The sequence below is a fragment of the Arachis ipaensis genome, chromosome B10, assembly GCF_000816755.2.
Source record: "Arachis ipaensis cultivar K30076 chromosome B10, Araip1.1, whole genome shotgun sequence".
NCBI lineage: Eukaryota > Viridiplantae > Streptophyta > Magnoliopsida > Fabales > Fabaceae > Arachis > Arachis ipaensis.
In genome coordinates, this window is record NC_029794.2 from 131,010,711 (window position 1) to 131,023,983 (window position 13,273).

At 35.5% G+C, this 13,273-nt stretch overlaps 3 protein-coding genes across 4 annotated transcripts; 2 read left to right on the forward strand and 1 right to left on the reverse strand.

Moving 5' to 3' along the window:
* On the forward strand, positions 919 to 2,741 carry LOC107621315 (F-box protein At2g32560). The gene is made up of 5 exons (XM_016323344.2): positions 919 to 1,263; positions 1,397 to 1,476; positions 1,650 to 1,822; positions 2,028 to 2,102; positions 2,333 to 2,741. Exons 1-5 carry the CDS (start codon positions 919 to 921, stop codon positions 2,518 to 2,520), a joined length of 861 nt encoding a protein of 286 aa, XP_016178830.2. The 3' UTR covers positions 2,521 to 2,741.
* Positions 4,234 to 8,209, forward strand: LOC107622707 (rhomboid-like protein 20). Of its 2 annotated transcripts, none has more exons than XM_016324691.2 (8): positions 4,234 to 4,468; positions 4,617 to 4,717; positions 5,297 to 5,437; positions 5,730 to 5,796; positions 6,303 to 6,454; positions 6,550 to 6,654; positions 7,107 to 7,229; positions 7,661 to 8,209. In XM_016324691.2, the coding sequence occupies exons 1-8, from the start codon at positions 4,444 to 4,446 to the stop codon at positions 7,826 to 7,828; spliced, it is 882 nt and encodes a 293-aa protein (XP_016180177.1). In that variant the 5' UTR covers positions 4,234 to 4,443; the 3' UTR covers positions 7,829 to 8,209. The 2 variants fall into 2 exon arrangements, with proteins under 2 accessions (XP_016180177.1, XP_016180178.1); XM_016324692.2 differs by having other exon boundaries at positions 6,553 to 6,654.
* Positions 8,980 to 11,629, reverse strand: LOC107622706 (dual specificity protein phosphatase 12). Its single transcript, XM_016324690.2, has 6 exons — positions 11,193 to 11,629; positions 11,004 to 11,056; positions 10,736 to 10,800; positions 10,535 to 10,613; positions 9,942 to 10,244; positions 8,980 to 9,652 (listed from the first exon to the last, which is right to left on the reverse strand). The coding sequence occupies exons 1-6, from the start codon at positions 11,627 to 11,629 to the stop codon at positions 9,498 to 9,500; spliced, it is 1,092 nt and encodes a 363-aa protein (XP_016180176.1). The 3' UTR covers positions 8,980 to 9,497.

The window sequence follows — 13,273 nt, forward strand, 5'->3', positions numbered from 1 at the left end:
GGTGACCATATATTATTATTATTGTTGTTACCTAAGTTTTTTTTTTTTGGTTTAAATAGGTGTTTTTAGTATTTGCATTTAGCAGAGTGATTTTCAGCTTGTAATTCCCAGATATGATATGTCAAAAGTTCACAGCAAATGAGTTCATTGATTTTGATTTTGAATTTAGATTTTTGATATGATCCAAAAGAACATCATGGGCATGTCTCTTTTGGGGGTCATGATTACAATCTAGTAATAACCAAACAAAGATCATAAGAACACCATCATCAATCAGTGCCAGCTGCCTCCCACTGGTGGTACATGTTGTTGTTGCCCCCTCTCTTTTCTATGTTGGAATTCACTTTGTGCATTCTAGGTGTTTGTTCCATGTCCTGTGCGAGAGAAGTGTTTGCTTTAACTAACCATCTTTTGTGAGAGAACAAAAAGCCTTGTCGGTTGTGTAGTCTACACAAGTCCTTCTATGAAAGCATTGCATTGAGATTTTTAAGGCACTACTTTGGCCTAACCAATACTCACTCTTCTTCCAATGGTGGATCTTGTTTTTAAATATTTTCTTTGTAACAGTAGAAACACTTTTCCTTGTTTCTTTTTCTTCTGCTAAATATATAGACCCTTTTGAAATCCAACCTCCAAGTACAAATCACAATGCTTTACTTCCTTATATCTTTTGTGTCCTTTGTGATCCTTTCCAAGTCCTTCACCAGAAAACCACACTGTAGAGGAGATAGTAGTGGTAGGGAATCAAAACTAGTTTCAACTTGGTTCTTGGGGAATCTTCCAAGTGTGTTGATTTCTAGGGTCAAGAAAGGAAGCATTATTGGTCTTAGTTTTCTTCAATTCTCTCTTGGAATGCCGCTAAAGAAGAAGAGTTTGGTGTCTAATAAAGTGAATAATAATGGGGAAAAGGAAAAAAACATGGTTTCTCTGTTGGATTTGCCTGNCATGGACAGAAGCAGAAGTGATTATCTATGGCAGAAACACATGGAGAGAAAATGGGGTAAAGTGATAGGTGATGTTGCTTATAGGCAATGGCAATGCCATGTAGCTTCAAGAACCAAAGAGAAGATGTTCAACCAAAGCAATCAGAGAGGAATATTTGCTTCTCTTCGTAGTTTTTCCCCATTCCTATGGCTCAAACCAAGAACAGGAAAGGGTGATAATAAGTTAAGGAACTCATTGCCTGAAGATTCAACCATGGCTTTGTATCTTTCTCTTGAGAGTGGCATGTTTTGGTTCCCTGCTCAAGTCTATAACCGTGAGGTAATTAATTAACCAATTGCTGATAATAATAACCTGTTTGTTGATTTTGGTAGGTTGCCAATATTGCACAGTGATTAAACTTCATTGGGATACTGTATTTCTTTATAATTGATTTCCACTTTTCCTTTTTCAGAATGGTCATGCTGGGTTCATGCTTTCATGTTATGATGCTCTTTTGTGCTATGACTCTAGAACTGACACCTTTCAGGCAAGGTATGTTGAAAGATTTTACTCCTTCATAGTTGAGCTTAGTCCAATCTAATGTGGTTAATTAGACTTCCAAATTGTCTGAAATCTTTGCATTTAGACAATTTTCAGAGTTATAATGTTGAAGTGTGAAAACTCGTAGCTCTCTTTAACATGAATAAGTTCATAATTTCTGGCAGGTACTCACCTAATGGAAGATGGACAACTGAAGAAAACATACAATGGGACAGGTTGAGAGTACCACCAATTGACAATTCTCCACATGTTCTTCATATCTCTGATTGTTTAGATGACTTAAGACCTGGTGATCATATTGAGATCCAGTGGAGGAGAAATAAAGAGTTTCCATATGGTATGTCTGATGAAATGTATCAAATCAATGGTTCTGATTCAATGGACTAGTTTCTAAATTATCCCATGTGAAGAATTGTATAACACTTTGGTCAACAACCATTGATGTTTTTAAATTTTTTTTTTTAATTTATAAGTTTTATGTGTGTGTGTGTGTTTGATTACCTACATTTACTAATTTTTTTGCTTTAATTGTATTGTTTTAGGTTGGTGGTATGGTGTCATTGGTCATTTGGAATCATGTCAAGGATATGCAAACCAGTGCCTTTGTCACAAAAATGGTAAGAGAATCCACTTTTTTACATTTTTCTCCCCCATTAAATTGAGCTTTCGTTTTGTTGCATCTCTGGTATGACAGGATTTTTCACATAATCATTTATAGAGTCTTATGTCATAAACCACTTTTAGTAATTAATTACACATATAAATCATGGGTTTGTCCTTTCTGGCTTTGGTCATTGGTAAACAAAGTTTGAGTTGATTTATGTGACAAAGTGGTAATTTGTGACAGATATGGTGATTTTGGAGTTCAACCAATACACCCCTGGTTCAAGGTGGAGACAAACCATGATAAACAGGAAGCATCATAGAGAAGAAGGAAATGAAATAGATGGTTTCTATGGTGGAATTAGGAAGCTGCATAGCAATGAGGAGATTACAACGTGGAAAAGCCTCTGGCCAACCAAAACTGTTGAATGAATGAGTTGACTCATAGCTTAGATCTTTGTATATTTTAATTGTTACAAGGATGAATTTGTCATTGAATGATGTCATTCCTAACAAAAGGTATAGCATAGAAAAGACTAAAGAGTACTACATTGGATGAATTTTCACACACTCCTTAACACACTCTATTGCCAATTTATAGTAGTGTATATGTTATATATTTTCTTGCTAGCTATGCTCATTCTCTTTCTTAATCCACAATGTTGGTCCTAGTGTTCATCTCTAATACACTTTATGGAGTGATAACATTACATATTGTTAAAGAATTAAACCATTTAGTTATAAATTATGACATATATTTGTTAATGTGTTTGTGTTAAACACAATTATGTTTTATTGACTTGTTGCATATAACAATGCCCTAATTTGTTCTTTTTTACTACCAATGTGAAATGATTGAAGAGATAGGTATTTTGACATCTTAAATATAAACTCGAAGACAAAAAGAAAATAAAATATTAGGAGACTTAAAATCTCCTTTGCAATCTGTATGAATTAATCAAAATTCTAAAAATGATACTTATTCAGCCGAATAAAAAATTTTGTTCTAGTTTTTAATGCCCAAATTAATTCCTAAAATTTGAAATTTCAATGGGATAAGTATTTGAATGTTTCTCTATGGGTATCTAGATGATGGAGATTACTTAAATTAGCACTTCAATTTTATGAAAATATAAACGTTAAATTAATCAATCTCTGAACAGGTTTATAAACTCAAATAATGTTACTAATTTTGGTCTTATATTTAAATTGATTTTCTTAAAAAATAAAAAGTTAAATAACTCAAGTACTCAACAGGAATTTACCTAGCACATGCCTCATTCCAAGAAAGAGGTCGACAGACTATACATAGAATATTCCAAAGAACCAAAAGAAGTCAAATATCTTAATTTTTTTTATTTTCATCCTTCTCTTTTCCATCAACCAATTAATCAAATTCAATGTCAATAAATAAATTATATATAATTTATAATATTCACTTTTATTTTTACTATATAAAAGATATGAAAATTTGGTTTTTAAATTCCTTTTTATTAAATATCTTTTATTATATATAGCTTATAAAAATTAGGGAAAGTATAGGGCAGATTTATTAAAATCTGGCTAACACTTAGCTAACAAAAAGAAAATGAGTGATTATTTATTATTAGATGAAATCTTACACCATTAAATACACTATTGATGGCTAATTGATGGCTACAACTCACAAAATCTGCTGCCCCCTAGTACTCCTCTAAAAATTATTTCGAAAAATATAGGGGCTAGCAACTTTTGTGTTTTCTGGCCAGCATTTAACCATTAAATGTAATCTCACACCATTAAAAACACTATTAATGACCAATTCATGGTTACAAAACACAAAAATTGCTGCCCCTAGCATTTCTCTTATTATTTTTCTCTTAGGATTTTTTAGACTTAAAATAAAACTTATTGATTAAATTATAAAAGAGGAGTGTTAGGGGCCAGCAACTTTTGTAATTTGTAGCCATCAAATAGCCATCAATGATGATTTTAATGGTGTGAGATTGGTGTGAGATTTCATCCAATGACTCACTTTTTTTTGCTGGTAACATGCTGACCAAAATTTAATAAAGTTGCTGCCCTAGACTTTTCCATTATAAAATATTTACCATCTATGTTAACTTCTTGTATATTTTTTATTTTTCTTGTCATTATATTTATTTTTTTTAGTGAATAAAATACCACTGTTATTGGGGAAAAAAAATTTACGCCAAGAAGAGAAAAGGGAAAGAAGAAGAAAACAGAACAGGGGAGAAGGGAAGAACCAAGGTTGCGAGCGAGAGAGAGTAAAGAGAAGAACAACCCAGAAGAGCAACAAACACAAAAGATTACAGCCACTGAAAAAGGTTGTTGCTTTCTGCTAACACTGCGAAGATGAACGGAGGCCCCTCTGGTTTTAGTGCGTCAATTCTCTCTCCCTACCCATTCAATCATCTGGGGTGTTGAATTTTTCACACCCCAATTTTCTTTTTAAGCTCAATTTCTCATTTATGTGACAAAGTTTGCGTCTTTTCGATTCGCATATTGATGATTTGTTTATGTTACAGCAAATGCTCCGGTCACAAGGGCTTTCATCATCGCCTCAGCGCTTTTCACAATCTTCTTTGGGATCCAGGGTCGTTTCAACTCTCTGGGGTTGTCTTATCAGGTGGCCCTTTTTACCTTTTTATTTTATTTATTTTTGAATTTGGGATTCTATTTGTATCATGTAATCAGGTTCATTGGGTTTCCTTTTAGGGATGTATGTACAATTGGGTCTGGGTTTTAGTTTTCAAGTGTTTTAGGATTGAGTTGATTTTGATCTGCTGGGTTTATTCAGATTACTCTTTCCAATGCAATTATTTGGATTTTAATGTAGATTAGGTCATGATACTGTTTTAGTTTACTTCTACTTAAGGTGCCAGATTAGTTGTATGGTATGTTAACCATGTGATAGAGGACTTACGGAGAGATGGGGGATTTGATATTAGTGGTTAGATTTCTATTGCTGTGACTTTGAGATTCGGATTTTTTTCATTGTTTTTCTTGGAATGTTAGTAAGGACACTGAGGGGTTATGCACTTCTGCTATCAGTGAACAAATCTAATGGAGAATATGTACTAAGAAATCTTCTGATACTTGTTCATGTTTTGCACTCTATAGTATATAATGAACACTTGAAAGGCTACAATTTTATAGTCACTCAAACAAGACCATAACATCTCCCTTGTTCTTGTATTTCTGGCAGGATATTTTTGGAAAGCTTCGTCTCTGGAAATTGATTATGTCTGTATTTGCATTCTCATCGACACCAGAGATGATGTTTGGACTTTACCTGCTATACTACTTCAGGGTTTTTGAGAGACAGATAGGTTCCAACAAATATTCGGTAAGTAGTTTTATGTTTATGCTTATAAATTTCTCTAGAATTACTCTGAAACCAAGTTCAGTTAATGAAACGTTAGGCATAGAATAGTATGAGATTTTATATATCGTTGCAGATTTATGCATTTTAAATGTATTATACTATTATGTTCATTTTTCAACATATATACCTGCATCTCCCTTTTTCCCTCCATCTGCACTTTAGTATGCCGATCTTACATGACAAGAGGGAGAAGTGCTTTGTCTTAGATTACTATGTGTAGTTCTAAAATGTCTGTCTGTACCCTTCTGTGCAGGTATTTATCGTGTTCTCCGTATTAACTTCTCTACTGTTTGAGGTGATTTCTTTAGCACTCCTTAGAGGTATTATTCTCATTATTGATTGTTATAAATAACATGCCTTTCACTCAAACTTTGATGAATCTCTTTATGCTGCATCTTATTTCAATATATTTTGCTCCATCTTTCTTTGTTGTGCATGTCACTACTCACTTCTATGGTGCTTAGTTTTCCTTCAATTTTTTTCTTCGTTGTCTTTTGACATTTTTGCTTTTGGTGGGCATTCTAAACAGAGTTAGTACTGAGCATATACAACAACATATATGGTTATCCATTGACAAGGAACTTCTCTTTATATGAGATTTTTATGTTGATACAACTTTGGGCTTCATTAACTTAAACATCTTTGGTGCCTTTGTTTTTTTTTTTTAATTTAGATAGAGCGGTTGTCTATTTATGGTGCTATTATTTGGTTGGTAATTGTATGTCACTTATTCTGATTTGATGTTTAAAGCTCTGTCCAAATAAAATATTTTAAGTAAGAATGTTTTGAAATTCTTGCATTTGAAGTTGTATGCTCACTCTTGCAGATCCTGCAGCGAAGCTAGTCACTCCTGGACCTTATGGTCTCATATTTGCTTCATATGTACCTTTTTTCTTAGACATTCCAGTTTCAACACGGATTCGTGTATTTGGTATCCCCTTCTCTGATAAGTCATTCATATATCTAGCTGGTTTGCAGGTAAATCATAACTGAACTATTTGTGCTTATATATTAATAACTATATGCATGTTCTGAACCATTCAGAGACGTAAAGGTAATTTATGTTATTTTAGCAGCTTGTGTTATCATCATGGAGAAGGTCCCTCTTACCAGGAATGTGTGGCATCCTTGCGGGATCCTTGTACCGTTTGAATGTCTTTTATATCCGCAAAGCAAAGGTAATTTTGAATCTACAATATAGGTTTGTTCTGTTATTTTAATTTTGAAAATTATGTGACAGCAATTCAGATGGCCTGTAATTTGTTTATCCATTATTATTAATACAAGCTTCCATTAAGTAATGTGTGTATAAATTTATAGGAATAGGTTTAGTTGAAATTGGTTTGAGCCAAATCAATCTTTCACCTATGAGTAACTTTTTGGGTAAATTATACCAATTTCCTTTGAGATTGGCAATATAACACGCTTACCTCACGATTTACACACCACACACACAATTACAAAAAAACAAACAATTTTTATGTTCAGACCTTTTCCTTTCACACTTAATCCAATTATTTAAAATTTAAACCCTTTTCAATGACTATGCAGTATAGATTATTATACACCAAGTGATTACAGGGAACTTCTTGTTTTTACTCATTTGTGCTGATGTGTTGATGCTTTGCAGTTCCCAGATTTCATCTCATCCTTCTTCTCACGATTTTCATTGCCATCTATGGGGAGTCCACGAGGCCCATCAACAAGGAATGTTGCGGGAAACGTACCATCCTATCCAACTCACCAAATGGAGGCAAGTTTTACTTTGTAGCTGTAACTAATATTGTTCGATTTCCATTACTATGGAGCTATCCATTTATGATTTTAGTACTTGTTCAGATTTCTATGCAGCCATTATATTAGCATCTTATGTAATAAGAATGATTCCCTCTTGGATTGGTATATATGTGATACAGCAGTTTCAAGTAACCCTTGTAGCTACGAACTACAACTGAGCATCATGGAGCTTTTCTTGGATTGCCTTATCAAAACATGTCTCACCCTTTGAAGTAGGAGATTTAGCTGAAAAATTCATTGTGCTTTGCAATTTGATGAACTCATTTATAGCATTCCGTTCAATGCGAACATTTGTTGCATGAAAAATATATGGTTTTTTCTTCTTTTTCCTAACTAATTATCGGTATTTTTGTTGGCTGACCGAAGTATTATATATGGTGGTTGCAGAGAAACTACCCTGCTCCAGTACAATATGCAGTAGAACCATCAGAGGACTCGATCACTACACTTGTTTCGATGGGTTTCGACAGGAACTCTGCAAGACAAGCACTGGTGCAGGCCAGAAATGATGTCAATGTGGCCACAAACATCCTTCTAGAGGCGCAGTCCCATTAATTCCGTAAATGTTCCGTGTAACGAGAGCGACATTGTTCCGAAGTGATACGCACAAATGATGAAGTATAAGGAATACACTAATCATGATGTGAGGATGTTTATGAACTTGAGGGATTCATGGTATTTATCATCCTCAGGGTTCCTCCTTTACGGTAATCATTTTTTTTCCACCTTAACTTGAATGTTTAGATATCCATCACAGGATTGTTAATTGATAGATGAATGAGAATTTAGAAGCCTGTACAAATAACTTGCACAATATGGAAATCATGCTTAATTGCTTATCCTTTGATGAGATGTTGAATCGGATATCTGAAGTGGCAGGTTCTTCTTTGTAGTACATTTTGATGCTGTTGTCTATGAAAGCAATTTTTTTATTTACTCTCCCCCTATATAAAATAGAAAGAGAAAAGGAAAGTATTTGGTTTTTGTTTCCGTTTCTCGTTTTCATTTTCAATGTTCATAAAGGAAAAAGGAAAAAAAAGGGAGATTTCATTCATGGTTTCCGTTCCTTCACAATTATAAAAAAGCAGAAACACTTGAAATTGAAACGGACTCCAAAATTTCATGTAATCCCATGATCACATCTCAAGATTAGTATGCCGATGTAGTATGGAAATATGATTCAGAAATTTTGTAAAATGAGATGATGGGCATAGAAAGTCGGTGCCTAATTGACTCCGATTAATGCATATATTTATTTATTGGGCGTTCTTAAAACGTTGATACAAATATTGGTTAGCGATGTGTCACTGCAATTGTAACGTGGAAAAATCTATACATATGTCAATACTTAAGTTCCAACAATAAGGAAGATATCAACTAGATAGTTTGAGCAAAGACGAAAGTATGCAGCTAGTAGATCCTGCAGGATTACACACACAAATCTTCTCAAGAATGAGGTGGTTCTGTGATTTAAATATATGGCAATGGTTTTACCATCGAAATTTGCATACAAAACTTGGTTAAGTATAAAACAATCAGAATAATTCCTCTGTATGACCTCATGCTCTTAACGACATCCCCGCTACGCTAAAAAGAAAAATGTTTTATATTACAATACATCTAATTAGTTCCATCTTTTGCTAAATACGTACATTCTAATTTAGCTATCTAATCCAAGCATTAAAAAAGAGAATGCAAGGGAAGGATCACAGACAATAAACGCCAGCCACGAAATGCATTGGTATTCAAGTAATCGATGATTCGTTCATTCATTGATTTCGACAGTACGGATCTCTTAACACCATGGAAAAGAAATAAAACTAAATGCAGATAAAGAATAGAAAAAGTGAAAAACACGATACAAGGGAGATCATTTTCTTCTCACAACCTTAATTTTCAAGGAAACAAACTCAAATATGGAAAACCCAACTCGTGCCTCATTATGTATTAGAAATGCATAATATCTCTTAAATCCATTCAGCAAGAAGCAAGAGAAGTGGAAGAAGACTAGAATCCTCCCCCTCACAATTGCATTGGTTGAGCCTGCAATAACTGAGCAGAATACAGCCAGGTCCATGGAAACAAGACTTTAATCCTCTCCCTCAACAACTTCATTGGCAATAGACCAGCTTGGAAAATTTGATGGGTCCAGGAGCAACAAAAAGAATATAGGTGGCATCCGTTATCAAGGAAAGAGGATATGCATAAAGTTTTACAACTAGGTTCATACAGGGCTTATATCTACACGGCCTTTGTGGAGTTGAAAAGCTGGGGTTATCCAGCTTCCGCAGCTGCACTGTATGCCTGCCCAGTTGAAGTATCCCAAACGGGCATCGCAATGAACGCATGACAGTTTTCCCTCCAACGCGCCTTCCTCAACTGAGTGAAAGAGATATCAGTACAAAGAATTTGGCACTTTTTATGCATATATATGTCTCAACCAGTGTATATCACCAAAGAATCAAATATATGTACATCAGTCTACTTAATGAGATATGGTTAAGGGAACCACCCAGAAATGCTCCAAGATAGCAAAGCAAGAAAAGAATTGGATACACTTCAAAATGTTTAAGACCACTCATTTACAGAATTATTAAAATACTCTGCACTGACGTCATAGGTAATTGCCGAAACAGAGACACTAGTATTGTAGTGAATGCTTTCTTACCAGCTTTCATCCACCGGAGAGGCTCAATAAATATGGACGAACACGATTCATTAGACTTGTTGAAAGGATTGCCACTTCTTCGCTTATGCCACTCAAAGGACGTCTCACCCTCACCAGGAATGTGATCCACAACATGTTCTTGCAATGCGACAATTCGTCGGCACTTCTTACAGCGATATGTAGGACTCCTATTATTTTCTACTTTAGTAGCTCCTTCAACATCTGAAGAAATTTGGACAGGCATGCCAGGGTCTGCACCCAGTTTGGAACTGTCTATTCTCGACCCCGAGAAATGACTCTCACCTGAAAGAAAATGGACAAAGACAAATGTTACATAAGACGACATCAATTAAGGGTTGAGAACTTCAGTGTTCATAGTATAGTAGACTAATGGATTATATGCATACAATGTGTCATGCAACCAGAAAATCTATGACATGTAGCTTAGAAGCAACCAACAATTTTCCATACAAGTAGAACCAAAATTCTAAACAAATAGTACTTGTATTTATTCTCTATGCCACCTTGGAACATTAGCAAGAATGCAAGTTACCAGAAAAACATAACAGGGAGATGGATCCATAGTTCCATACCAAGTATTTTCAGACGAAAGCGCTTATATATAGGACTGGAGTGATCAACCTTGAAGCCCATCTCCTCGAACATTCTCAACTAGAGCAGGAGAAAATAAATAAAAATAAATAATGCAATAGTTCTAATTGGTAGATAAAATAAGTTACAGAAGACTTAAGATATCAGCAAGTCATACAAAGTTGACCCCATTCATATCACACCTGCTCAAGAAAGCCATCATTGGGGCAAACAAATTCATAGCTCTTCCTTAATGATTCAAGGGAATCTGCAGGGGGGGAAAAGATAACATCATATAAGATTGAGAAATGTCAATATTTCAATGGTTCTACTTTCAGAAAATAAGCCCGAATTAGAGAAGACACTCATATTTACATAGACACTGATGATGATATTCACAGTGGCAGTAACAGAAGCTTTCAAAATAGCTTGTAATTAAAGTTGAGCATTCTAAAAAGGGAAGTATCACACCTTCGAGAGAGAGATTTTCCATTCTCATCAAATACGCCGTAATCACTGCCGCACTGCAACAAAACAACCGGAGGAAAAATTAATAATAATAATAATCAAAACGCTTTCTTCTTCCTTAAAAAGTTAAAATATGAAAAATAAAAACGAAGGTAAAAAAGTTTTAACAAAAGAAAGGAAGAGTGGTGGAACCTTCTAGAAACTCCAGCGAAGCAGTGAACCAAAACGGAACCTTCCTTCCTGCTACGATCAATGAAGTCGATGCAAACTTCGAGGTAATCAAGCAAGTCCTCGTTCTCCGTGTCCTTCAGAGGCACCGCCATCCTCACAAGCTTGAGGTCACGTCCGGCGTACTCGAGAGAGTAGAGGAGCTTCTCCGGCGACAAGGCACACTTGCCGGAGTCACCGCTGCCGGCGCCGGAGACGTAGACCTTGTTGATCTCCTTTACGGGGATGGAGACGGATGGGCGCCATTCGGAGAAGAAGGAAATGGAGGCGGAGCTGAGGACGGAGAGTATGTGTGTGAAGTCTCCTCCTCCGGCACCACCGCCACCTCCACCGTTCTGGAGGATCTCCGCCGCGTCGCTGATGTTTCCGATGAAGAGATTCTCGCGGACAAGGTAAGGCATGACGCCCTAACCCTAATTACTTTCTGTGTGTGGATTTTATGATTTTTTCTGGAAATTTATTTGGTGATGCTGATCCAATTCAGAAGAAAATGGAGGGATTTCGAAACAGGTTTCTTTTTCTCCTGTTTTTGTGCGCTCAACTCAAAATTCAATGATTCTATCACTACTTTCTTTTTTTTCCCTTTTCAATTTTTAATTTCATAATTTTGAGTGTATCGTGTATGTGGGTCATCACTTATAACTTTCTTTTTTTTTTTTAATAAAAGAAGCTCAATACAAAAGTGGAGCATAAGAGACCTACACAGCACAAGTAAAACACAAGTCAAGGTATAATCCGTTGTCATTTCTGATATAGCCATCAACAACCAAACGGATCAATATCACACCATTCCCTATATCTCAAAAACGATCTATTTATAATTCCATTAACATCTGTCTCTGAATTCTGGAAGACTCTGCTATTCCGCTCCAACCATATGTTCCAAATAATCGCAAAGAAGCTTGTCATCCACCTCTTATGCTCAGACTTCTGACTCGGAGCTCCAACCCAGCTCTCAAAAAGTCTTTTGACAGATCCCGGAACACACCAATCTCTATGAGCACATTTCAACCAAGCACACCACACCTGCCATGTAAACTCGGAGCCATGACTTATAACTTAACGAGGAATAAATAAATAAAATATGGTGAAAACTCAGGTGCAGTTGACTTCACGTGAAGTTGATAGTTGAGAACTGTTAGATGAAAATTTAGTCAAATCAGTCAAATTATCTAACAGCTCTCAACTATCAACTTCAGGTGAAGTCAACTGCACCTGAGTTTCCATTATAAAATAATCACATTAATTTTTATATGCGAGAAACCTTAGTGTCACGGTCTTGAACACACTCTAACGCTATCGTGCCGACACTCGAACTTACTAAACCTCTTAAGCTAAGACCAAGTCAGTATAACCTTCAAATACTTAGTAAGAAAGCTAAGAACACAAGAGAATACAAGAGAAAGAAAATTTTGGTGGAAAGAACACTTTATGATTCAAGTGTTTATTACAAATCACTTACACATGACTTACACACTAACTCTCACTCCTTATTTATAGTCATCCACCTCCTCAATAGATGGTTAGGATTAAATTTAATCAACGGTCTAGATTAATCATCTAAAACTTTCATTACAAATATCTATCATACCACAACTTTCTAAACACTTCTAGATTATTCCATACTACTATTCATACTTTTATATACATCCACACTCTTCTAGAGTTTTCTAGAACCTTCTAGGGTATTCCGGGACCTTCTAGGACATTCTAGAACGTTCTGAAACCATCTAGAACATTCTCAAACACTTCAGAAAACTATACAAACACTATTAAATCTAACCTTTTAAAATTTACCGTGACATTCTCCCCCACCTAATGCGCGAACGTCCTCGTCGCGTTCTATTTATGACAGTGCTCTCTAGGTGTTCTTGGAATTGCCACAAATCTTCACGAACTTCTTAGCTAGCTTCGGTTATCGGGAGTCTTTTCCACTTGATCAAGTATTGGATACTTGGTAGTACTCCTCTTCGTCGCACGACGCGATTAGCTAAGATCTCTTCGATTTCTTTATCAAAGGATCTAATCACCACAGGCGGAGTACG